The sequence below is a fragment of the Balaenoptera ricei genome, chromosome 20, assembly GCF_028023285.1.
Source record: "Balaenoptera ricei isolate mBalRic1 chromosome 20, mBalRic1.hap2, whole genome shotgun sequence".
Taxonomy (NCBI): Eukaryota; Metazoa; Chordata; class Mammalia; order Artiodactyla; family Balaenopteridae; genus Balaenoptera; species Balaenoptera ricei.
This window is the reverse complement of record NC_082658.1, coordinates 44,054,365-44,080,410: the sequence shown is the minus strand read 5'-3', so window position 1 is coordinate 44,080,410 and position 26,046 is coordinate 44,054,365. Positions and strand designations below refer to the sequence as shown.

At 44.0% G+C, this 26,046-nt stretch overlaps 1 protein-coding gene across 4 annotated transcripts; it reads left to right on the top strand.

Moving 5' to 3' along the window:
* Positions 1 to 7,783: 7,783 nt before the first annotated feature.
* On the top strand, positions 7,784 to 25,393 carry LOC132355410 (C-C motif chemokine 8). Of its 4 annotated transcripts, XR_009499602.1 has the most exons (4): positions 18,759 to 19,968; positions 21,885 to 22,235; positions 24,221 to 24,340; positions 24,805 to 25,393. XR_009499602.1 is itself a non-coding variant. In XM_059907738.1 (3 exons), the coding sequence occupies exons 1-3, from the start codon at positions 7,841 to 7,843 to the stop codon at positions 25,001 to 25,003; spliced, it is 393 nt and encodes a 130-aa protein (XP_059763721.1). In that variant the 5' UTR covers positions 7,784 to 7,840; the 3' UTR covers positions 25,004 to 25,393. The 4 variants fall into 4 exon arrangements, 2 of the variants coding, with proteins under 2 accessions (XP_059763721.1, XP_059763720.1); XM_059907738.1 differs by lacking the exons at positions 18,759 to 19,968; positions 21,885 to 22,235; positions 24,221 to 24,340 and adding exons at positions 7,784 to 7,916; positions 8,731 to 8,848; XM_059907737.1 differs by lacking the exons at positions 18,759 to 19,968; positions 21,885 to 22,235; positions 24,221 to 24,340; positions 24,805 to 25,393 and adding exons at positions 7,784 to 7,916; positions 8,731 to 8,848; positions 9,243 to 9,815.
* Positions 25,394 to 26,046: the final 653 nt, after the last annotated feature.

The following is a 26,046-nucleotide window of genomic DNA, read 5'->3' as shown; positions in this document are numbered from 1 at the left end:
CCTGAGCGAGGTGACTCTCTGTGTCTGTCCTACCTGGGATCTGTCTCCCATTCCTTCTGGGGGCCCAGAGTCTTCTGCACCTCTGGTTTGTGTGAGGGTCTGAGGACCCCATGCTCCACTGTTTCCAGGAGACTCTTTCTATTTCCTCATCTATAGCACAGGTCTTCCAGAAGGTCCTACTACATCTTTACCAAGAAACAGTCCACACCCCAGGTACCTCCCTAGCAGCCTCTGGTCACTGCATCCCCTCATTATGAATATCCATAACTGTTAACTTAATAAATACTTACTATATGCTAAAACACACTGTTCAATGCTCTCCTGTGTCAACTCTTTTCATTCACTCATTTTACTGATAGGGAAACTGAGGTACAGAGAGCCGAAATAAGCATCCAAGCATCCAAATCCTGGAGTTCATTGGCTTAACCACTGTCCTTCCTCCTAGATGGAGCTAAGCAGGAAAGAACACTTCCCAGGTGATTCCTAATGTCCTAAATGTCTGGTCTCAGACTGGACCCGATTCCAGATGATCTTGGGAGAATAAAATGGAGGGGAGCATAGGTATCTCTTGGCCCAGAAATGGCCATGTCACAAAACTGGGGTCCTCCCTAACACCGTGCCCATGGAGGACATCAGTAAAGAGTCTCATCACTATTTCTCATAGCCGAGTGTAAGACCTCGCTATCCTTCCAACCATCCTCTTGGGTTGACACATGCACCGAAACTGATTTGTCATCCTTGATCTTGTGCATCCCCCCATTTCATAGATGAGGCAGGTGGGCCTAATGGAATCTGGGTGGGTCACAGAGCTACTTAGCAGGCAAGACAGGATTATGCCTGCTGGACCTTAACCCCTTGCATTTCGATGAACACATTTGTCCTCATAATAGACTTTTAGTCTTATTTCTAGTTCTTGCTTCCAGATGCACCTCTGTATCATGTCATCTCACTGGAGAATAAAAATGTCCTGGGCTTATTTAGTGAACCTTGCATGTGGACTGCAGCTAAATACAAACTTGGTCCCTAAACCACGCTGGACCATGTGTATCAGACATGATGCAATTGGTGGGGAGAGTCCCCGAGTTTAAAAAAGCTGCCGTCCTGGAAGGGCTTAAGTTCCTCTTCTTCTAAGAGGAAATCCTGAGGTCAGAACTATGGTTCATGTTCTGTAACTTCTGTATCGTTAAGAGGTGATACTGTGTTTTCAAAAAATGAAATATACAAGAGATAGACGTTTTAAAGTCTCTTATAAATAAAGAAGAAAAATAAGTGAATTCTTAAGCTAAGGAGACTATCAATTCACAAGATAAAAAACCTAAACCAATAGTGTATTGTTTAGCCTCCATGTGTTTGTATTTTTTCCAGATTTTTTCCTGTAATTGATATCTAGTCTCATAGCGTTGTGGTCGGAAAAGATACTTGATATGATTTCAATTTTCTTAAATTTACCAAGGCTTGATTTGTGACCCAAGATATGATCTATCCTGGAGAATGTTCCATGAGCACTTGAGAAGAAAGTGTATTCTGCTGCTTTTGGATGGAATGTCCTATAAATATCAATTAAGTCCATCTTGTTTAATGTATCATTTAAAGCTTGTGTTTCCTTATTTATTTTCATTTTGGATGACCTGTCCATTGGTGAAAGTGGGGTATTAAAGTCCCCTACTATGACTGTGTTACTGTCGATTTCCCCTTTTATGCCTGTTAGCATTTGCCTTATGTATTAATGTGCTCCTATGTTGGGTGCATAAATATTTACAATTGTTCTATCTTCTTCTTGGACTGATCCCTTGATCATTATGTAGTGTCCTTCTTTGTCTCTTGTAATAGTCTTTATTTTAGTCTATTTTGTCTGATATGAGAATTGCTACTCCAGCTTTCTTTTGATTTCCATTTGCATGGAATAACTTTTTCCATCCCCTCATTTTCAGTCTGTACGTGTGCCTAGGTCTGAAGTGGGTCTCTTGTAGACATCATATATACGGGTCTTGTTTCTGTATCCATTCAGCCAGTCTATGTCTTTTGGTGGGAGCACTTAATCCATTTACATTTAAGGTAGTTATCGATATGTATGTTCCTGTTACCATTTTCTTAATCGTTTTGGGTTTGTTTTGGTAGGTCTTTTCCTTCTCTTGTGTTTCCTGCCTAGAGAAGTTCCTTTAGCACTTGTTGTAAAGCTGATTTGCTGGTGCTGAATTCTCTTAGCTTTTGCTTGTCTGTAAAGCTTTTAATTTCTCTGTCGAATCTGAATGAGATCCTTGCTGGGTAGAGTAATCTTGGTTGTAGGTTTCCCCCTTTCATCACTTTAAATATGTCCTGCCACTCCCTTCTGGCTTGCAGAGTTTCTGCTGGAAGGTCAGCTGTTAACCTTATGGGGATTCCCTTGTATGTTATTTGTTGTTTTTCCCTTGCTGCTTTTAATATTTTTTCTTTGTATTTAATTTTTGATAGCTTGATTAATATGTGTCTTGGTGTGTTTCTCCTTGGATTTATCCTGTATGGGACTCTTTGTGTTTCCTGGACTTGATTGTCTATTTCCTTTCCTATATTAGGGAAGTGGTATGACCCACTTTGTGTCACTCCAGGCAGAGGCCTTAAAAGCTAGTATAAGAATCTCCACGTCTCTTTGACTTGCCACAGTGACCAGAGATATTCTTAATTGATAAAGACCTCAACAGCCCAAGTGAAGAAAGACTACAGCAGAACCAGCACTCTCCACTCAGTTATTAGTCAGGAAAATATTCAAAGCGGGATAAGAGACCACCCTGTGTTATGCTGTGCCATGCTGTATCACACTGTTCCATGCATTACACTTGAAACCAGGGGCCCTGGGAAGAGCCTGGCCTGGATAACCAGAGACCTGGGTGCTCTATTTTGTGACACATAGCACGTATCATTACTTTGTCCTGTTCTTCGGCTGCTTCATCAATAAAGTTGAGATCATGTGTTCACTTTGGAAATATGGGAATCCAACAAAGTCCATTTCACCTCTCGTTCTTGAAGCCATGTCTCTCAGACCATATTGCCGTGGGCACCAGTGGAGACAGAGTAGGGCAAGGCAATGTCTAAAATCCACATTACCAAGCCAGTCAGGAACTTAGGGTCAGGGCAACTTCTATCCACAACCCAATGGCACCCCCAAAGCCCCTGGAGCAACTAAACAGCTTGCTGCTATCAAAATTCCAATTGATTCCGTGGAGTTATTATAAAGGACAAGAATAGACATTCTAGGTAGTCTATTGAGTCTCAAAAGGTCCTCTGTTATTAGCACTTACTAGGCGTTGAGTGGGAAATGGTGATGTAAGGGCTTGGTGGGATAAACTACATATTCCCAAGTTCAGATAGAATCTTTTCATGTTCCTCTTGTTAAGACCTATCAAATAATCCTCTTTGAAATCATTTACATTCCAACTGGGCCCACAGTTGCTTAGCCCTGTGACATGAACCTACAGACACAAGACATTGGAGGTTCTGGGGCCTCTGTTAGAATGAAGATCCTGCCTGTACCAGGAACCAAAGAAGCAGGCCCAGCCCAGTGTGTAACTGGGCATAGTGACTGCATCTCTGAGTTCTGGTTTGGGGTTTTACTAAATTGTCAGAGTGACTCTGAGCAAATCAATTTACCACTCCGTGCCTCAGTTTACATATCTATAAATGAAGCATTTAAACCAGATTCATGGCTCCCAAATTGGCCATGGTTAAAAGTCACCTGGAACACTCCAAAAACAGAGAATTCGAGGCATTATCTCCAAAGATTCTGAGTCAGTGTGTTAGAGTAGGTTAAGGCGTCCCTTCCACGTTATAAATCACTGCCCAGGGTATTCTGATATTACAGGCAGACCCGGGGACCAGCGCATTGGACAGTCTCTGGGGTTCCTGGGTACCTCACTGTATATTTCTGCCTGGTTCTTGTCTTTTACCTCGGAATTGAATGATGGCTTTCATTCTGACATGCCCATTCACCAGCCCTGGCTTGTCACAGAGTAGTTGTACAACCTATGACAAATCATCTCACGTCCATAATTTATTCTCTCAATTGTAAAGGGAAAGGGTTGACTAAATTAAATGCAAATGTCTTTTCGAATTCATTGCATAATTTTGTGACCGTTGAGGACACTTGGGACAGAGCTGGAAAATGAAAGCAGAAATCCTGATTCCCAGGATGCTGTTGCATCTAATCACAATCCTTAAGAACCATGTAAGGGCTTCCCTGGTGGTGCAGTGGTTGAGAATCTGCCTGCCAATGCAGGGGACACGGGTTCGAGCCCTGGTCTGGGAAGATCCCACATGCCGCGGAGCAACTGAGTCCGTGAGCCACAATTACTGAGCCTGCGCGTCTGGAGCCTGTGCTCCGCAACAAGAGAGGCCGCGATGGTGAGAGGCCCACGCACCGCGATGAAGAGTGGCCCCCGCTCGCCGCAACTAGAGAAAGCCCTCGCACAGAAACGAAGACCCAACACAGCCAATAAATAAATAAATTAAAAAAAAAAAAAAAGAATCATGTAAGAATCCAGATCTATTTCCACAGCAGGGTACCCATTTCTGACCCTCTATTCACAGAGGTTGTTTCTGACCTCGGGTGCCCCTTCACAGCCACTGAGCCATAGGTGACTTGTCAAAATTGCTTTACGAAGATGCTCATTGGGAAGACACCGAGGAGAAAAGAAAGAGAGAGTGCAGAATGAACACTTCCTTAAACAGCACAGCCAAGCTGCTGGAAAAAAACAGCTGTTGAACTTGCATGACCTAAAGTTTCGTTTTAACTTTTATGATGGGATTTCTCGAATTCAGTTTAAAAACAAAACAAGAGAGGGAAATTTCGTAATCAAAGTGACTTACCACTTGAGATCTCTGAGCTCCCTGTAGAATTAAGACCTTGGTGCCCCTTGGTGTGTCAGCCTTGGAATCTGACACCCGTCTCCTCTGGGGCCCACTCTTCTTGTTCATGGCAGGATCCCAGGACTGCACTTCTCTGCTTCCGGGAGACTCGTTTTCTTTCCTCACCTATAGCACAGATATTCCCGGAGGTCTATCCCTACCACATATCTTTGTTTGGAAGCAATTTTAGAGAGAACTTGTACAGGAGACCAAGAACCACACTCTGGGTCCCTTCCTAGCATGTTCTAGACACGATACCTTTCTTATTTGACTATTGATGACAGCTAGCTTATTGATCACTTGCCATATGCTACTCACTGCCTTTCCTAGGGCTGACAGCTAAGAAGCTTCTCTGCCAGGCCTGCTAGCTTCTCTGGTCTCTGACTAGATACTTTGCAAACAATCATTAATGAATTAAGTTAAAGAAAAGTTTAAATATTATTTAATCCAGGAATAGCAACTATGTTACATAGGTAGTACCACTTTCTATTGCTGTACCCATGGCAGACATCACTAATCAATCACAGCATTGCATTCAATAACCCAAGGTAAGGCCTCACTAGAGTTTTAGGTTTGGTTTTGTTTTTTTTTTTCCAAGAAACCTTTCTGGTTATCTGCCATCAATCTATTAAGTTAATAAATTATTGAAAACTATTTGTCATCACTGAACTTGTCAAAACTCCCTATTTTGTAGATGAGGAGAATGAATCTAGGAGTTAAGATTTACCCATGGTCACATTGGGCAAGTCATTGGCTTGTTATTGGCTCCAGCAGGACTGGAATCAAGTTACCTGACACTTAATTCCCTTCATTTGACCAACCCTTGTTGATTCTCAATAATATGATTTTTGCTACCATTTTTGTCATCTGCTTATAGATGCACTTTCTATATGAAGGCAGCTCAGAGGAGAAATTAATGAGGCATTGAGGGTATTCTGTAAGACAATGACTTTATTTCTGAATGAAAAATGTGTGCAAACAACCTCTTAGACAACACCCTCCCACACAGAGATCCGTGCTACACACTACACCAGGAAGGTGGATTGTCTGGAAGAACTCAAGTTCCCTTCTGGTCACGAGAAATTCTGATGACACTGATTTGTCTCATGTTCTGCAAACTCTGTACTCTTACAAGTTCATACAGTATTTGCAATAAATGGAAAATGCATGAGGTAGATGTTCAAAAATCTCTTCCAAATCAATAAGAACAATAAAAAGCCATCTGATATAAAAACATGAATGTATTACTCACAAGAAAAAAAAAATCAACTAACAGACTCACTAAAAAAAATAAATAAATTGGAATGTAAGCAAAATAGTGCTGTGCTTTTTTCTTTTTATTTACTTTATGTTGACGCTTAATTTACATACAATAAAGTACAGACATTTTAAGTGTACAATTTCATGAATTTTAAATATGTAGACAACTGTTTAAGCACACCTCTGATTAAGATATAGAATGTTTCTGCCTCTAAAAAGGCTCCCTCATGATGTCAACACCACAAAGGAAACCACTATTCCACAGCTTAGTTTTACCTTTTAACGAGATAAATATCTTCTTAGCAATCGTTAAATATTTTTAAGAACAACAAACTCGCATTTTAATGAAGATGCAAACCGTCCAACAATGTAACGATGCTGTAATTTGATTAAGAGCCTTAATAATATCCACATATTTTGATTGATTAATCCCTTAGCTATGGAATTGATTGGAGACATTAATGATAATATTACATCAGTTTTCTCATAATTATTGTTTATGATTGTGAAAAAATGGAAATTATATAATTCCCAACTGAAATTCTTCAATTAATTATGGTGCCTTTATATATGGACTCCTGTGGAGTCTTTAACATTCAAGATTATTGGAGAATATTGAATGATTTGTGGAAAGTCTGGAAATATTCATTGAAAAGGTGATATGCAAACTTGGGTTTGATGATGAGATTTTAGCTATAATACCAAAAGCAACATCTATGAAGGAAAAAAATTGATAAATTGGACTTTATTAAAATTTAAAACTTCTGCTCTATGAAAGCCATCGTTAAGAATATAAGCTACAGCCTGTGGAGAAAATATTTGCAATGCACATATCTGGTAAAGGACTTGAATGAAAAATATATACAAAGAACTTCTTAAAGTCAAGTGTAAGAAAAAAAAAAAAACAATTTTTTAAATGGGCAAAAGATTTGACACCAAAAGCAAAAGACCTTTTTCAAACAGACCCATTCTACCTGAATCTGCATGATATATTGGGCTTCCACGTATCATTTCACTTGGAAAGAAACTTTAGTGTCTAGATAAAATATTTGGAAATCACCACCCTAAAAGATTGGTATTTGCCGCCCAATTCCTAGGCTCTACAACAGAACATTCCAGGGCATTAAGACTTGAAGATTCCTGGATTCTGTCATTCTGCTAAGGTTCTATCAAGCTACCTGTATGAGGTTCTAAAGGACCCTGACTGATTTAGGATGGCAGGGACACGAATCTGATAAAGAGACCAGGCAAAGCCTTAGGGCCCCATCCCAGACCTCCCGGGACATGGGGAGGGTCAGGCACTTGGTTCTCTTCACTCCGTTAGCAACTCAGCTTCTACTCTTCCTTTCCAAGAGATCATGTTCCATTTCAAAGAAATCAGAGCCCTTAATAGGCCAATAAGGTCACTTCCTACGCTTTACTGGGCATAACCACATACTCTTCCACCACTGCCCCAGAGTCTAAACAAATGATGGAAACTGCACAACTTCCTTTTCTCGGTGTCTGGAAATCATCACCAGGATCTGGTACCTACTCACCACATTTAGGGGCCTATTTTATCCTTCCTTAAACACGACCCTGCCCATGTGCTCTGCTCCCTATAAAAGGCAGGCAGATCAGCCAGATGAGTCAGAGTTGCAGAGAAGCTGAGACCAGCTCAGAAACCTCCATCAGGCTGAAGCTCCCGTGCTCACCCTCCGATATGAAGGTCTCTGCAGCCCTCCTGTGTCTGCTGCTCACAGCAGCTGCCTTCAGCACCCAGGTGCTCGCTCAGCCAGGTAAGCCCCCTCTCTTCTTAAGCCTTAACATTTTAACTACCCCAGGCACTAACACCCAGCGTGTCATCCCATGCTTGCTGCATAGCCTACATTAAAAAGATGGAGAGAATGAAATCCAGAGAGGAATTAAGAAGAGCTGGCATGTCACAACTGGTCAGAGGCAGAACCAGAACTAGAAGCCCAGGCCACTGGAACCAGGCTCCACGATCTTTCTCGACACCAGCTTTGGGACATTAAATGTAGCTGCTATCTCAACAATCCTCACCTTGTTTGGAGATGTGGCACAGAAGGAAGAACCATTTCTCACTGTGGGCAGGAAGGACAGTTCGGGCAGTAGTAGAGAGGACGAAACCCTTGCTGGAGGTTTCAAATGTTGGATTATGGTCCAGGGTAGCTTCCAGAAGGGTGGCTGTGTAAGGAGAATAAGGACCCAGTGGCATCTCAGCATGTGACATAGGTTGGCTCTAAGCCCATGGGGACAAATACCTGGGAAGCAAGGTCTTAGAACTTATCTTCCCAGGGTCAGAGGTTTTGGATCTGTAGACCCTCCGAATCACGCTACAAGGATTAATCTGGTTACTCAAGATTTCTCCATCTGCAGTCAACAATGAGGGGCCCCATAGTTCAGCAGAGGAAATTGACTCACAGATAACATTTTATCTATGGGATCTGGACCAAAGCTCTGAAATAGGGAATGGTAGGTCTTAGTTAGAACTTGTGTATTTGCTTTGTCTTCTACCTTCTCCTTCTTCTCTTACAAATGCAGGCTTACAGTACATTATAACTCTCTGATGCTTTGCAAAATGTTTTTCAGATTCAGTTTCCATCCCAATCACTTGCTGCTTTACTGTGATCAGTAGGAAGATCCCCTTCAAGAAGCTGGACAGCTACACGAGAATCACCAACAGCTGGTGTCCCCAGGAAGCTGTGATGTGAGTGGACCATGCCCGGGCACCGTCAGCCAAAAGTTCAATACTTCCAAATGAGTCAGATAAATATGCCATCTAATCCAAAGGACCCTTTACCCCATAGACAAATGAAGCCCATGAGAAGGAATCCATACTCGCTCCAGGCTCTTCTGGAAGCTTGGTCAGATCATCCAAGTTCCTTTAGCCAGGAGCTAAAGGAAGGCTTCCCCTGGAGCAGTAACAACAGAACTTCCTTTCTGGAAGAGAGGCCTCTTCCTCCCATTTCCCCTTCTTCAGGTCCCCATCCAGGCTCCTCACCCAGGGAGCAAGGGCTAATCATGTTCAGGGGCCAACGGGCCAAACTCCTGGGCAAAATCCTCAAGACACTCCATTTAACTGTGCCTTCTTTTCCCCACAGCTTCAAGACCAAAGCGGACAAGGAGGTCTGTGCTGACCCCATGCAGAAGTGGGTCCAGAATTCCATAAAGCTCCTGGATCAAAAGTCCCAAGCCCTGAAGGCTTGAACCTTCGTACCTGGACTGAGAGACAGTCAGAGCCTTGGAAAATCTTATTTATTTCCCCCCCCCAACCTTCCCCAGCTGTATTATTTTATTATAATGTCCAAAAAGAAGTTCTTTGTTTAATAATTTAAAACACATAGTTTCTTAAACAATATTTAATTATATTTAAGTTATTGATGTTTTAACTTTATCTGCCATAAATCCTAGTGAATGTAAAAACACAGCATTCGGTGATGAGTTTTCCTTTGTGAGCTCAATTAAGTTCATGGTAAGATGGCACTGTTCTCCCTCCTACATGCCTGTAGTATCTTGAGGTCCTTCCACCGATCATCAGAGTGAAACACCTTTGGATTCTTAGGAAATCAGTGCTCCTGTAAGTCGATGTGTGCTATGTAGTATTGTGATGGAAATTAATGTTATTAAATGACTATGGAATTTTTCAAACAAAAAATATATATAATTTTAAACTACTTGGTCTTATTTTGCATGGGGTAACATTTGGCAGGAAGGGAGAAAATGGCAGCAATGAGTGACAATTTGGAGTGTGAGGGTCATCCTCTAAATTGAGTCTTTTGGACTCAGCTGAGGATTAGGGAGAACCTAGAAGGACCAGACCAGACTGTTCCAGCCCTGTGGCTCCAGTCCCTAAATCACCTGCCCTTATTTAATAGAATCTAGATTCCTATTGCTTTTCTCTCCACACTTACCTTTGCCTGGTCTCTCTCTTGATCTCTTGCAACAGTCTTCAAACTTTTCTCCATAGCCCCAGGTTTTCTCCATCTAATTAATTCTCAAACCCAGAGTAATATCCCAGAAATGAAACTGAGTCTAACAGGAAACTAGATGTCTATAACTTAGAGGTCCACTTAAGGTTCTTTACTGGAGATGAGTCTTCAACAGGACTGGTCTTGAGAGATTCGAATATGATGGGAAATGAAAGGATTCTTCAGAACTGATACAGGAGGGAGATGAGGGGAGTGGGCCAGAGGAAGGAATCCCATCTGGCTGGGCTCTGGGAAGAAAGAGGAGTCAGAGTTTTAGAAATGCAGGTTAGAACCAGGTTGTAGGGGCTCTTGAATTTCAGATTGGGAAGTCAGCAGGTAATAGAGATGCACCGAAAGTTTTGAAATAGGAGAGAAGGAGAATATCACATTCAGAGGCGAGCATCAGGAAGAATAACCTAGTATCTGAGGACAGGATGGAGTGTGAGAGATAGAGGCCTGAGAGCAGGCTGCCGCCATGGTGCAGGGGAAATGATGGGGACATAAATGGTACAGGGTGGGAGTGGAGATGAAGTGAGGAAGAATGGGCCAGAAAGAGTGATAGGTTAAATGTTGTAGAAGGTTGAGAATAACTGACCAAGACACAGACCCTTCTCTTATAATCTTGCAAACCAATATCTACAGGGCTTGCACCCTTGAGACACAGAATGAATTCATCTCTATCACTATACCCTCAAACCCCAATCTCAAGAATTTGCAAAATCCACTTGAAGGCATGGACTCTCCTTTCCTTAATAGCCTCTTAAGGTCAAGATTCTCTTGTACTTCGTGAGCATAGCTGGCTCCTTTTTCAGACATGAGGCCCACAGTACCAAGACACAAAGACCAGACCCCTCATTAAGGGAAAGAAGATTATTGTCCTGCTGACCCAAGTCGAGGGGGGCTGTCATTGGTTGGAGAAATACCATGATTCCAGTAGAAACATGGAAACATAGCAAGGCAAGAGACTTGGGCTCTGATCCCAGAACTGACCCTGACTCTCTGAGTCACTTACAGCAAGTCAATTTCTCTCTCTGGCATTAAGATGCCCCATACAAAAGTGGAAGTTGTTCTGTGTCACAGGCAGGAAGTGAGAGGATCTGGCAGACAACCTCATAAGCTCTCTCCTGCTCTAGGAGCCATGTCTCCTGGGAACTTGGCCACATCTGTTGGCTAGGGTAGGACCAGGAAGAAAGTGCCTAGAATTAAAACCACTGAGCCAGCCAGGAGCCCAGCCTAATGGCAAACACCTGCAAGTCAGGTATATAACCTGTCTGAAGATAAGCTTTCCATTGAAGTCCAAGGTAGCACACCTAAACCCCAGGCATCTAAATAAGGCATCTAAATGTCAGCTGGGCAAAAGGAGTGCTTTCCAACCACAGTAGGCTCCATCCAGTTCTCACCGCTCTCTTCCACAGCCTCAAGGTCAAGCTGGCTCCGGAGATCTGGGCCCAGGGTTTCATGAACACCTAGACACAAATCCTAAATTCCAAAGGCAAGAGACTCACCCTAAACTGGCACCAGGCTACAGCACAAGACACAATCTATTTGTTTTCCCCGAGCGTTAACCAGAGGCACTCTGGGATTATGTCGTTGTATTTCAAATCACAGTGAACTTTGTTAATGACATTAAACATAAATGTGTTAAGTGATATGTCATCTTATTTAAGTTATTGATGTTTTATGTGCCTTCACTTGAATATTAATGTTTTGAAAATCCCCATAAAAACAGAGCTAGCATATGACCTTGCAATCCCACTCCTGGGTATATATCCAGAGAAAAACATTGTCTGAAAGGATACACGCACCCCAGCACTGTTTACAAGCCAAGACACGGAAGCAAACTAAATGTCCATCAACAAAGGAATGGATAAAGAAGATGTGGTACTTATATACAATGGAATATTACTCAGCCACTAAAAAGAATGAAACAATGCCATTTGCAGCAACATGGATGGACCTAAAGGTTGTCATACTGAGTGAAGTAAGTCAGGCAGAGAAAGAGAAATATCGTATGATATGCCTTATATGCGGAATCTAAAAAGAAATGATACAAATGAACGTATTTACAAAACAGAAACAGACTCACAGACCTTAGAGAATGAACTTATGGTTACCAGAGGGAAGGGTGGGATGGAAAGGATAGTTAGGGAGTTTGGGATTGACATGTACACACTGCTACATTTAAAATGGATAACCAACAAGGACCTACCGTATAACACAGGGAACTCTGCTCAATGTTATGTTGCAGCCTGGATGGCAGGGGAGTTTGGGGAGAATGGATACACGTATACGTATGGCTGAGTCACTTTGCTGTGCCCCTGAAATTTTCACAACATTGTTAATTGGCTATACCCCAATATAAATTTTAAAGTTTTTTTAAAAAAGTAAAACACATCCTTCCATTAATGGGTTCATATCTGTGAGCACAATTCATTCCCTTGTCAACTGGGGGCAAAGAACTGGTGAGGTCACTTGAAGCTGACAAGCATCCTCTTGGGCTCTCCTCTGATTTCACCCTGGGCTCGGGCAGGGAGCTTGCTGCGGGCTTGGACTCATTTCACTCTCTCAACAACTGCTCTGTGTCTCTTCACTTCTTGCTTTCTGCACACAGGCTCCCCCTTGGGTGTCATCTCAGGTCAGGGTTGGCTCAACCTGCACATTTGCCTGAGGCTCAGAAGTGCGGGGCAGTGAACACTCTGGGTGACAACTTTCCACCAATGCAGTTTAAATGCTTCTGCCACCCTTCCTTCCAGCGGCTGATTCTGGGAGCCATTCTGCAGGCACATCAGTCAGTTCAGGAGAAGCTATCCCCATCGCCCACTATACTGACCTTGATTCTGCATGCTTCTGTTCGTTTCTCCTCCTTTTCCATCTCACTCGGCTGCCTCTCAGTCCTGATCCCTGGGATCACTTCCCGAAGGAGCTATGTATGAGAGAAGTTCTCATCTCAGGCTCTGCCGTATTGATTCATTGTTTTATACAGTCACTATTTGGTCTCCTTCCCCCAGTCAATGCGTAGATTTCAACAGGCAAGTTCGCTGGCCCAGGGCCAGGGATTTAGCTGGGCATTTGGTTGGTGTGTTTACCAAGGCTGGGGCTGGGACCAAGATCAGGGATTCACCCAGTATGTTCTCTGGGACCAGGGCTGGGGCCAAGACTGTGGACTCAACCAGCATGTTTGGTAGAACTGGGTTCAACAGGTCAGCCCACAAGTCAGGGTCAACAGGACGAGGACTGAGTTAGCCACGTAGCTAGGAGAATGGTGACATAAAGAAGGATTTAGCAAATAAGTAAATGTGTTGAAGATAATGGAAGCCAGCTCCCTTACTGTTGGAGAAACTTCCATAGAAAAATATGGAATGTTGGAAGCTAGAAAAACCCTGTGGTGTTGGACTGCAATTGGAGGTATCAGTGTGAACTTGAGGTTTTACAGGTAGATGGTACATATAGATAGATAGATAGATTGATAGACAGACAGATAGATAAAGATAGACAGGTAGATAGATGGATAGATAGATTGATAGAGAGAGAGAGAGAGAGAGAGAGAGAGAGAGAGAGATAGATATACACACATGGATGATAGGACACGCATATACTAAGCATATACTCAACCACCAAACACTTTTCCAGATATGGCTAAATATTTTCCAAAGCTATGCCACCAGTTTATATTCACTCCTACCAGCAACGTATGAGAGTTTGAGTTATTCCATATTTGGTATTTCAACACTTGGTACTGTCATTCTTTTTAAGTTAGCCATAATGATTATGTGTATAATTCCACATACTTATGGTTTAAATTTGCATTTTACTCCTGACAGATGAGGTTGAACATCTATTTAAATGTTTATTGGATATCTTCTTTTATGAAGGTCCACTTCATATCCTTTGCCCATTTTTAATTGTTTAGATTTGGATCTTGTCTATTTTTAGATTGCCTGTCTTTTTATTATGAATTTGTAGACGTACTTTCTATCTTCTGAAGAGGAATCTTTTGACAGACATGTGAATTGAAATATCTTCTCATAATCTGTCATTTTATTTTTCACTCCTGTTTTGCCTTTTGATGATACAGCTTCCTGATTTGATTTGATTTGATTTATTTATTTATTTCCACGGAAGGGCTTACAAAGACCAAGATGTAGGTAACTAGAGAGATACAGGATCAGGGTGCTGCATACATGTGTTGAATTGTTCTTAGGCAACAGGTTCAAATGTAATTAATTGGCCTAAGAGAAAATTCTGTCTCAATCTTCAACGACTAAGTAGATCAGAGCCTAGTTTTTAACTCTATTGAGTTGGAGCTTCTCTGTATATGTCTCTTGGGAGAGAAATGTATTTCAGTTCAGCATCTTCTACTGAGTGCCACTGTGTGCTTGGTGCAATGCTGGCACTGTTGAGGGTGCCATTACGGTGGGGAAAGAGACTCAACACCCCCATCAGGACTTCCTCATCATGTACTAATGAGTATCCCTGGGCAGAGGCCAGAGGATAGTTGGCCCAAGATAGGCCTTTGCTGATTTACCAGAGAGAGGTGGGGTTAAGAGCATCCAAGGAGGGGGATACTTAGAGCAAAGGCCTCAAATAAGGAAAAGGCCAGAGGGATTGGGGAATGGCAAAGAGACCTCAGTGGCTAGAGTTAGTTTCAGGCCTTGCACTGCGTGTGTGGATAGGGAGAGGCTAGGATGGGGAACCCCCATCTTGTTGACCTTCCTAACAGGAAATACAGCTTCCTAATATTAAAATAGTTCATTTATCAATATGTTCCTTTATGGTTAGTGCTTTTGTTTTCTGTTAAAGAAAACTTTTTTTAACCAGATGTCACAAAGTTATTCTCTTACATTATCTTCAAAAAGCGTTATTTTTTGTTGTTCACATTTAGAACTACAATCCACCTTAACTTGATTTTTGGGTATGCTGAAAGTTAGCGATCAAGATTTTATTTTTCCTTATAAATATCCCATTGATTCAGCATCAGTTATTCAAAAGAGTATTTTTTCTTAACTACTCCACAGTGCAAACGTTGGTAATATCCAATATCAATATATGTATGGTTCTATTTCTGCACTCTTTAATCTGTTCCCTTGACATATCATCCATTCTTGGAACGATGGCACCATGTCATAATGACTATTGCTTTCTAAAAACTGTTAACATCTGGGAGTGTAAGTCCTACAACTTTGTTCTTCTTTAAAGTTGTCATAGCTATTTTTGGTTTTTTATTTCTCCTTTAAAAAGAATCAGCTTATCAATCTCCACAAAATTCTTGCTTGGATTTTAATTGGGATTACATTGAATTAGGAGGAAAATCTGTTACCGAATCAAATTTGGGTCCACTCGCTTGTGGACAGAAGAACTTCCGCTTCTTTGGCCACTGCACCAGGGTGTGCCAAATACAAAGTTTTTTCTGCCTGCATTTTTTATTTAGTCGTGGGAAGGGGCAGCCTCAGGCATTCATCCTGGGAGTCTCCCCCAAAGGGAGGACAGCAGAAACTAAAAACTATAAACACCTGAATTAGCAATGCAACAACAGGCAAAATGCTAAGACCCCAGTGGGTAGGGAGACTGCACACCTCAGTTTGCCCAGGACAATTCTGCCTCGCCCCTGTCTGGCTCAGAAAATCAATTACATGATAATCTTCCCACAGAGGAGAACCCTTGTGTCTTTTTAGGCTCCTTGGATCATTGGTAAGTATTCATTTTTTACTATATGCTGGTGCAGAGCGTGACCAGAAAGATAAATCTGTTTTCTAGAGTAGAAGTAGGAGGGCTTGAGCTGGAAGGTCGTCAGCCATCCATTTCAGAGCACGTTTGGTCCCCTATGAAATCTGTGAAGCCAGACACAATGTAAGCCAGACCTCACATAATTCCTGTACGCACCAGATGGAAAGATGAATGTTGTAAGTGGATGGGATATTATAAGCAAAGACCGAGATAAGAAAGAAGGTGATGTGAAGGAAGAAGTGAGGCAAGTGGTCTTGCACGGTGTTCAGTAGTGGTGGACGGACTTCCCTCCTCCACGGTCACAATGGAAATATTCCCTTTCTCTGCAGGCTTGCCTTTCTCTGGAGAGACCCCGTCTGAGGGGCAGAGAGTGCCAGCTAGCACGTCTCCCTCCTCTTTTCATTAGTCACCCCAGCAGCCAGATACCTGTTCTATAAAATGGAAAGGTTGCACTGTCTCAATATTCCTCAGAGGCTTAAACAGTGAAAGAAGATGGACGGAGAAGTCTGAGTACAGGGTTCCCCAGCTCTGCTTCCTTGAGCAGTTGTAGTTTTCATCGGGTATATATCAGGGCTTCCCAATAAGTTATTCCTGGAGAATAGACATCAGCAGGTAAACACACCCCTGAAAACCACAACATTGCAGAGTGAAGTTAACTCTACTGATAGGATCTTAGATGGTAAGGCATTAAGATTGTCCGGGGCTATTGGAGACAGATTGCAGGACACTTGGGTGCTAAGGCTCTACAGCAAAAGAATGTGTCTAAAATCACAGGATTCTATAGTTTTTGAGGCTTCTATTCTATAAAGTTCATTGAGCTGGAAAAGAGCTAGCTGAACTTCTTCTCTTCATATACCTGAAGAACTGATTTAGAACCTCCAAAAGCTCCCTTTCTGACTGGTAAGCGAGTGGCTTTTCAGGTGTCTCGAGAATATCATCCATTTAGAGCTATCATCAAATAATCCCAGAAGATGTCAATATTTCTTTTCCCATTGCAGAGTCACTCTGGTTATATGGCAGCAGGCCCCTCTGGGGGAAAGTTTGGAGATGATTTACAGTACAGACCTATGGGTTTACAGATTTAGCAAAAATATTGCCAAGAGTATATTTACACACACAAAAAAGTCATTGTTTATCTGAAATTTAAATTTAACTAAACATCCTGTATTTCATCTGTCAACCTGGCATGGCAGGGCCCTTCCTAAAAGGGACATGGTCCCCACACCCATCAAGAAAATCTAAGTCTAACAGAATAGAGAGCCTAGAAATAAACCCACACTCCTACGGTCAGTTGGTCAATTAATCTTTGACAAAGGAGGCAAGAATATACAATGAAAACAAGACGGTCTCTTCAGCAAGTGGTGTTGGGAAAGCTGGACAGCTGCATGTAAACCAATGAAGTTAGAACACACCCTCACACCATACACAAAAATAAACTCAAAATGGCTTAAAGGCTTAAATATAAGACGTGATACCATAAAACTCTTAGAAGAGAACACAGGCAAAACAGTCTCGGACACAAATCGTAGCAATGTTTTCTTAGGTCAGTCTCCCAAGGCAATAAAAATAAAAGCAAAAGTAAACAAATGGGACCTCATCAAACTTATTAGCTTTTGCAAAAGGTAACCATAAACAAAATGAATAGAGAGCCTACGGAATGGGAGAAAATATTTGCAAACAATGCGACAGACAGGGCTTAATTTCCAAAACATACCAACAGCTCAAACAACTCAATAACAAAAAAACAAACAACCCAGTCAAAAAATGGGCAGAAGCAAGGTGCTAGGAAATGACTTAGAGGGGATTTAGCCATTTCAATTGGGCTTTAAATATTGATTAGCATTTTCCAACAGGTAAAGAAGGGGAGGGACGAAGGCCCTCAGGCAGCAAAGCTCAGAAGGTGTTGGGACACGGTAAGCCCTCTGTTGTGTGACTTAGGAGAGGGTACAAGAGGAGAAGGAGGAAGAGAAAATATTTTGGATTCAGATAGGAGGGTCGTGAGTGCCATGCTTGGGAGCATGGATATTCTGGGGAGATGGGGAGCCATCCAAAGAGGGTCTGTGAGCACAGGGGTACCATAGTGAGATCTATCTAGACTTTCCTAGAGACGGCAGCCATCAGGGTATTAGCTAATGATTTTTTTTCTCTTCCTCCCATTGGGAACTCCTAGTCTTCATGAACATATTTATTTTCCTTCTACCCTGGGGTTTGTGATCAAACATGAATTTAATCTGCCTAAACACACATACCACAGAAGCAAAGTTTCTGTTTTATCCAAAGAAGACTGTAATCAGGCATTCACACTCCTTCAGCTCTCTGGGTGTTTCTTTTTATCCTCTTTGAAATAAACATTCTTGTAAAATAGTGCAACCTCAGAATACAGATCAAGGGATAGAGCTCAAAAAAAAAAAAAAAAGATGGGTGGAAGACCTAAATAGACATTTCTCCAAATAGGATATCCAGATGGCCAATAGGCACATGAAAAGATGTTCAACAGCGCTAATTATCAGAGAAATGCAAATCAAAATCACAATGAGGTATCACCTCACACTGGTCAGAACGGCCATAATTTAAAAGTCTACAAATAACAAATGCTGGAGAGGGTGTGGAGAAAAGGGAACCCTCCTACACTGTTGGTGGGAATGTAAATTGATACAGCCACTATGGAGAACAGCATGGAGATTCCTTACAAAACTAAAAATACAGTTGCCATATGATCCAGCAATCCCACTCCTGGGCATATATCTGGGAAAAAACTCCAATTCGAAAAGATACATGTACCCCAATGTCCATAGCAGCACTATTTACAATAGCCAAGATACGGAAGCAACATAAATGTCCATCAACAAGTGAATAGATAAAGAAGATGTGGTGTGTGTGTGTGTATATATATATATATGACCTTCAAGATGGCGGAGCAGTAAGACGTGGAGATCACCTTCCTCCCCACAAATACATCAGAAATACATCTACATGTGGAACAACCCCTACAGAACACCTACTGAACGCTGGCAGAAGACCTCAGACCTCCCAAAAGGCAAGAAACTCCCCATGTACCTGGGTAGGGCAAAAGAAGAAAGAAAACACAGAGACCAAAGAATAGGGACGGGACCTGCACAAGTGGGAGGGAGCCGTGAAGGAGGAAAGGTTTCCACACACTAGGAGCCCCTTCGCGGGCGGAGACTGCGGGTGGCGGAGGGGGGAAGCTTCGGAGCCGCGGAGGAGAGCGCAGCCACAGGGGTGCGGAGGGCAAAGCGGAGAGACTCCCGCACTTCCCGCACGGAGGCTCGGCGCTGACCAGCACTCACCAGCCCGAGAGGCTTGTCTGCTCACCCGCCGGGGCGGGCGGGGGCTGGGAGCTGAGGCTCGGGCTTTGGAGGTCAGACCCCAGGGAGAGGACTGGGGTTGGCGGCGTGAACACAGCCTGAAGGGGGCTAGTGCGCCACAGCTAGCCGGGAGGGAGTCCGGGAAAAGGTCTGCAGCTGCCGAAGAGGCAAGAGACCTTTTCTTCCCTGTTTCCTGGTGCGCGAGGAGAGGGGATTCAGAGCGCCGCCTAAACGAGCTCCAGAGGTGGGCGCGAGCCGCGGCGATCAGCGCGGACCCCAGAGACGGGCAGGAGACGCTAAGGCCGCTGCTGCCGCCACCAAGAAGCCTGTGTGTGAGCACAGGTCACTCTCCACACCGCCCCTCCAGGGAGCCGGTGCAGCCCGCCACTGCCAGGCTCCCGTGATCCGGGGACAACTTCCCCGGGAGAACACACGGCGCGCCTCGGGCTGCTGCAACATCACGCCGGCCTCTGACGCCGCAGGCTCGCCCCGCATCCGTACCCCTCCCTCCCCCCGGCCTGAGTGAGCCAGAGCCCCCAGATCAGCGGCTCCTTTAACCCCGTCCTGTCTGAGCGGAGAACAGACGCCCTCAGGCGACCTACACGCAGAGGCGGGGCCAAATCCGAAGCTGAACCCCGGGAGCTGTGCGAACAAAGAAGAAAAAGGGAAATCTCTCCCAGCAGCCTCAGAAGCAGCGGATTAAAGCTCCACAATCAACTTGATGTACCTGCATCTGTGGAATACCGGAATAGACAACGAATCATCCCAAAATTCAGGCGGTGGACTTTGGGAGCAACTGTAGACTTGGGGTTTGCTTTCTGCATCTAATTTGTTTCTGGTTTAATGTTTAACTTAGTTTAGTATTTAGAGTTTATTATCATTGGTAGATTTGTTTATTGATTTGGTTGCTCTTTTCCTCCTTTATATATATAAATATATATATATATTTTTTTTTTACTCAGCCATAAAAAACAATGAAATAATGCTATTTGCAGCAACATGGATGGACCTAGAGATGATACTAAGTGAATTAAGTTAGAAAGAGAAAGACAAATACCATATGATATCACTTATATGTAGAATCTAAAATATGATACAAATGAACTTATTTACAAAACAGAAACAGACTCACAGACATAGAAAACAAACCTTGTTACCAAAGGGGAAAGGGGGTGGGGTAAGGATAAATTAGGAGTTTGGGATTAGTAGATACAAACTACTATATGTAAAATAAATAAACAACAAGGTCCTACTGTATAGCACAAGGAATTATATTCAATATCCTGTAATAAACCGTAATGGGAAAGAATATGAAAAATAACATATATATATATAAAACTGAATCACTTTGCTATATACCAGAAACTAACACAACATTGTAAATTAACTATACTTCAATGAACATAAAAATTTTTCAAAATAGAAATTATTGGCACAGGACTGAACACTTTGCATGCATTCATTATCTTATTAGGTTCTCAGAACATCACAGTGAGGTAATAATTAGCAATCAGTTCCTCTTAGAGGCTCAGAGAGGTAAGCAATTTGCTCCAAATCATATAACCAGTAAATGGCAAATACAGGACTTAAATCCATGTCTGGTTGACTCCAGACCCCAGGCTCCTAAACATATTTTCTTACAAGATAATAGGTCCTGAAGCAGAGGGAAGGACAGACAGGAGTCCCTTCAGCTGGAAGTGTTTGAATGTCCCCCCACTCACTCAATTTGGAGAAAAGTTTGGGGTGCATGTGTAGGAGTGGATTGTAAGAGGATAATAACATACAAGACTCAGTTGGTTAAATTCATTGGCATAAACGTGCTTATCCAGAATACAGCATTCAATGCACTAGCACAAGTACTTGGGGATGGTGAATATTTAGCTAGATTGGCTGATTGGAATCTGGACTTTAAAACAGGCCTGCAGTTGATGAAGTTGAAATGCCAGAACTCCCCTGGGACATTAGGAAGGTATCTAAAGCCACGGGGAAGTGGGTCTATTGAAAAGGATCTATTATGTGCAAGCTGCCTAGCCATCCCTAACTGCACTCCCGGGCTAGGCCAGAGGACACTTCCTTTTTACCAAGGCATGCTTTGATGGGGCCGTGAGAGGAGGGCAGCGTCCTTAAGAGCTCTCTGGTGGGTATTCACTATAGATCAGAGATGGCCATGGGATATGCTGGAATCCCGTGGTTCTCAAATTTTAGTGCCATTAAGAATCACTTGGAGGGCTTGATACAACACAGTCTGCCATCCTACTATTGGTGATAATTTAAGTAATCATGATGCCAGCAGGTGCCATTATTATGCTCCTAAAATATATGAGCAACCCAATTCCAGAATCCCATTTGGAAGGTCTATTATCAGGAGCCACTTCTCGTACCTAAACCTATGTCAGTCAGGAAGAAATAGATGGCACTGAAATTGGAATGATTTGAGGAGGGTTTAATAAAAATGCTATTTACCAAGATGTGGGCTGGGTGTGGAGAAAGCATAGGGCTGCTTTGGTACTCTGAGGCTAGTGACAGCATGGTGACCACCCTTGGACCCGACGGAGCAAGGACAGAGTGTGGGTCCCCAAAACTGGACGGAGAGAGTCATGGAGAGGGCCACCTGGAAAGGAAGTGAAAACCATTGGTTGAGGGCTGCGTCCAGGCAGAGGTATAAGGAGGCAACAGAGAAATCAGTACTTCACCCTAACTACTCCCTCTTTCCAACACCCTGCAGGGTTCCCCCATGTCCAAACCCAACCCAAAGCCAGGAGACCTGCAATCTCATTGACGTGATCCACAAAAGAATGGAATGTGTGTCTGCAGGGACAAGCTTGAAATCTTTTCTTTTGTGGTTCCTGAGAAGTTTTCATGTCAAAGACTTATAAAATGAGTCGAAGAGTGAACACTTTTGCTATTGTCTGGAAGTGATTGTGTAAGATTGGAATTCTTTATTCTTGGAATGCTTGGTGGAAGAGCTGTTAAAGCTTCTGGAGACTGGAGGATGCTTTGTGGGAAGGTTTTCCATTACTCACTCAATTTTTTTAAACAGTTTGAGGATTTTAAAAAAATTTTTTCTTGCTATCCGGTAAGTTAGATTTTAAGAAATCCGTCCACTTCTTCTAAATTAAAGTTATTGGCATAAGGTTCTTATTTTCTTCTTGGTGTCTGCAGGCTCTGTAGTGATGTCCCTTACTGGTGCCTTTTTTCCTTTTTTCATGGTCAGTTCAGGAGAGTTTCAGCTTCTTCGTAGGCTTGCCAAAGAACCAAATTTGAGCTTCTTTAGCCCTTTGTCTACATATTCTTTCCTATTTCACAAACCATAGCTCTTTATTTCATTTCTTTTACTATCACTGGGCTTGTTTTGCTAGAGTAGAAAAACTTGCAAGGATGGAAAGTGGACAGGAGAATATTCCAAGCAGGTGCAAAAAGTAAACAAAGTCTGGGAGCCAAGAATGAGCATGGGGATAGGAACACACAGGCCAAGGGCCTTGCCAGGTATTCTATCACAGCCCAAGCTGTTCCCTCCTTGCCACCGTGCTCATTGGCACTCCCCCCCACCCCAAGCTCCTAGCTCAGACCCCTTGCAGGAGGGAGCCAGGTTCAGGAACAAAGAGCCCACTTCATTGCTTCGCTCCCTACCCTGTCCTATCAATGATCTTTCCTGAAAACAAGGGGCTTAGACAAATCAGTGGTTTTCAAACCGTATCCCTCTGGGCCTGAGTAGCAGAAGGGAGCACCTGTATGTGATGGGAGGAACCTGGTCACCAGAAGCTGGCTTTAATTTGTCTCCAGTATGAGACTTCCACCTAAAACTTGCCTTGGAAAAAGACATCAGCTACATGAAACTCTCTTGGTGATTATATGTAAACAGACTGGCTTTTTCTCCCAGTGTCACCCCTCACTCCCCATGAGACGTTGGGCAAGTTATTTAATCTCTCTGTCCCTCGGTGTCCCCATCTGTAAATGGGCATGATAATAATAGCGCTTACCTTGTCAGGACTAAATATGTAATAGGGGAAAGTCCTTAGCATAGGAGTTCTTTTCTATGGTTTCTTTTCCATTTTGGAGAAAGCAGCTCCTTGGATCACTTACTAGGGTGAGTGCCAGCACATCTGTGTTCTGTCTTCATCTCTGTGGTCTGGGCGGCTGGAAGGAAACAGCGCCTACCCTCCTACAGGCCACAGCTTTTGCCTTGCATTTCCTGGAAAACTCTTTGGCAGCCCAGCCTCCAGCTTAGTAGATTCAGGATACACACTAAGAATTCAGAATCTTAGTAGATTCTTCTTGACTTGACTGTACCCTGGCCAGGCAACGATCCCTCTGGGGGCCCCCATCCTCCCTGCTACCTACAAAGGCAGGCAGGGCAGCCAGAGCTGCCAAGAGGCTGAGATAAACCCAGAAACCAACAGCTCTTAGGCTGAAGCTCACATCTTCCCCCTCCCACAGGAAGGTGTCCACAGCGCCTCTGTGTCTGCTGCCCACAGCAGCTGCCATCAGCACCCAGGTGCTCGCTCAGCCAAGTAAATTCAATCTTTCTCCCCCCTTCCCTTCCTCTCTCTCCTTCCCTATGTTTCTCATCTTCTAGGAAGGCCTAAGCCAAAGTGACCCACTTCGGAGACTATCAGAGCATCCGGGGTCCTTGGAGTCTTAACATCTAATTTTGGAGACAGAAAGCAGAAGCCTAGGTTGGCGACAGCAGGCGTCCTACCTGCCCCCTCCCACCTCCAGGACACCACAGAACCGGAATAAAGCCTAAACCCTACTGCAAATCCAGGGCCTTTTCTTTGACCCCAGCTGATCGCCCCAAACCCTGCAGGTTGGGGGCCATATCCAGGACCTGTCACTCTGGCCCCCCTCAGTCAGCAAAGACGTGTCCCCAACATGCAGAATCAACCTCAAAATCTCGAGCCACATGTCCCGGTCCCACCCCCTCACGGGGCGGCGGGCAGGAACACTGGACCTGGGGTGGAGAAGACCCACTTCTACCTCTTAGCTTTCCTTCCCCTGCAGCATTCAAGCTGAGAAAAGCCTGACATCTCAAATGGTTTTTCTCTGTGACGTTATTTCTAGATGCACTCCGCGACCTGTTCACCTGCTGTTTCCCATTTAACCATTAAGAAGATCCCCTTGCAGAGGCTGAAGAGCTATGGAAGCACCAGTAGCCAGTGTCCACAGGCAGCTGTCCTGGAGGTAGAAAAACCCTGCTCCCCTCCACCCTCCCCACCTCATCTCACCCCTTCCCTTTCTTCCATCCCCCCCATCCTAAGTTCTGCCCCACAAGACAGACATAGACTAATTTGAGATGTCATACTCAGGGGATAAGATCCAACCAGACTATGTAATCCAAAGCCTCCTATTATTACATCAGGGACAGGCCCAGAGAGGGCCGGTAACCTCCCACACCCTCCTCGCTGAATGGGTGCCAGCTCACACTTGGGTGGTTGCTTTGCTGGATACCAGGCCAGCTTCTCCCAGGGCGCGGCAAGAACAGCAACTACCCCCAGAGGGCCTCTCCTTTCCACACCCCTCTGACTTCCTGTCCCAGGGCAGCCCCTCACCTGCAGCAGGTGGGCCTGGTCATCCCTAATGAGTCATCCCTTGGATAAAACCCTCCAACATTTCACCTAACCCTGCCAGCCCACCTTCATCCACAGCTTCAGAACCAAACTGGCCAAGGACATCGGTGCCAACCCAAAGGAGAAATGGGTCCGGAATTATATGAAACACCTGGGTCAGAAACCTCACACCCTGAAGACTTGGACTCTTTCGGCCACACTAAGACCGAGCCAGAGGCTGAGAAATGATTATTCTCCCCCAGCCTTCCTGTCTCTATCCTGGACTAAATTGACCTGAATTTTCAGATAGGGTGCTTTCTGTTTCCTGATGCAAAATGTACTATGTCTTAAGTAATATTGAGTATTATTTGAATTGTGGCTGGTTGGGGAGTTATTTTGAATATTGGTGATCTCTTTTTTTAAAGCAGGGCCTTGAGCCACTTGGCTCCTGTCGTGAGCCCCAGCTCCTTCTCCTGTAAGCTGTGGGCAGTGGGTCTTTCTCCTGCCTAACTCCCCAGGGGTAATGAGCATGCCTATGAGAGCCACGACGATGAAGGGCTACTGCAATCTAGGGAGGACAGCGCCTGGTGAATGTGAGGTGTTGCTAAATGTGTTATTATGGAAACATGAATGCAATTGTAGGATGGCTGACTTTTTGCAGAAAATACATTTTGCTTAAAATCTCTGATACAGTAGTGGTGTTTTCTTCAGGGATAACTCCCAACCAGTAGGGGGTGCTCTCAGGTGCAGGTGGATGGCAGAGGGTGCTAGAGGAATGCGGATGTAGCCAGGGCCTGGCTGTGTGGCTAACCTGGGCCCATCTGAGTGTCAGGGAGGGCCTGGCTCATCAGCCCAGGATATTCTAGACCCATGGCTCCAGTCCCCAGCATTAGCTTCCAGTGGGTCTCCCTGCCCTCGTCCTCCACCCTGGAGTAATACAGCCAGTAAGTGCACTTGACACACCCCCTGGTGGGGGCAGGGGAGGGGGAGGAATCAAGTGACCCCGTCCTGATTAGCATCAGACTTGACGGCAAAGATGGGACTTGGACAGATGGGCTTTGGAAGATGGTGTAGCACCCTCACAGCAAAGACTCTCCCGGAGGATATGCGGGATGGAGAAGAGGGGAGAGGGCCTGCAGGGAATATCCCCAAATAGTCAGAGTAAGGGATCCAGAATGGAAAAGCCAGAGACCTTTGGAAAGGGAGGTTGAGGCATGGTTATAGAGGAATCGGAATATCAAGGTGGGAGTTTGGAGTCAGCTCTGAAGTCTTTGGAGCGATGGGGAGGGCAGGGTGTGGGGTGCCGGGAAGAGTAGCCTGGGATCGGGGCCGAGGGCAGGA

What these genes read in the sequence shown, in the direction of transcription:
- LOC132355410 (XM_059907738.1), top strand. Translation starts at nt 7,841, where the DNA reads ATGAAGGTCTCTGCAGCCCTCCTGTGTCTGCTGCTCACAGCAGCTGCC. An exon ending in CCAGGTGCTCGCTCAGCCAG is followed by an intron (nt 7,917 to 8,730) that starts GTAAGCCCCCTC and finishes AATGTTTTTCAG; the next exon opens with ATTCAGTTTCCATCCCAATC. An exon ending in TGTCCCCAGGAAGCTGTGAT is followed by an intron (nt 8,849 to 24,804) that starts GTGAGTGGACCA and finishes CTTCATCCACAG; the next exon opens with CTTCAGAACCAAACTGGCCA.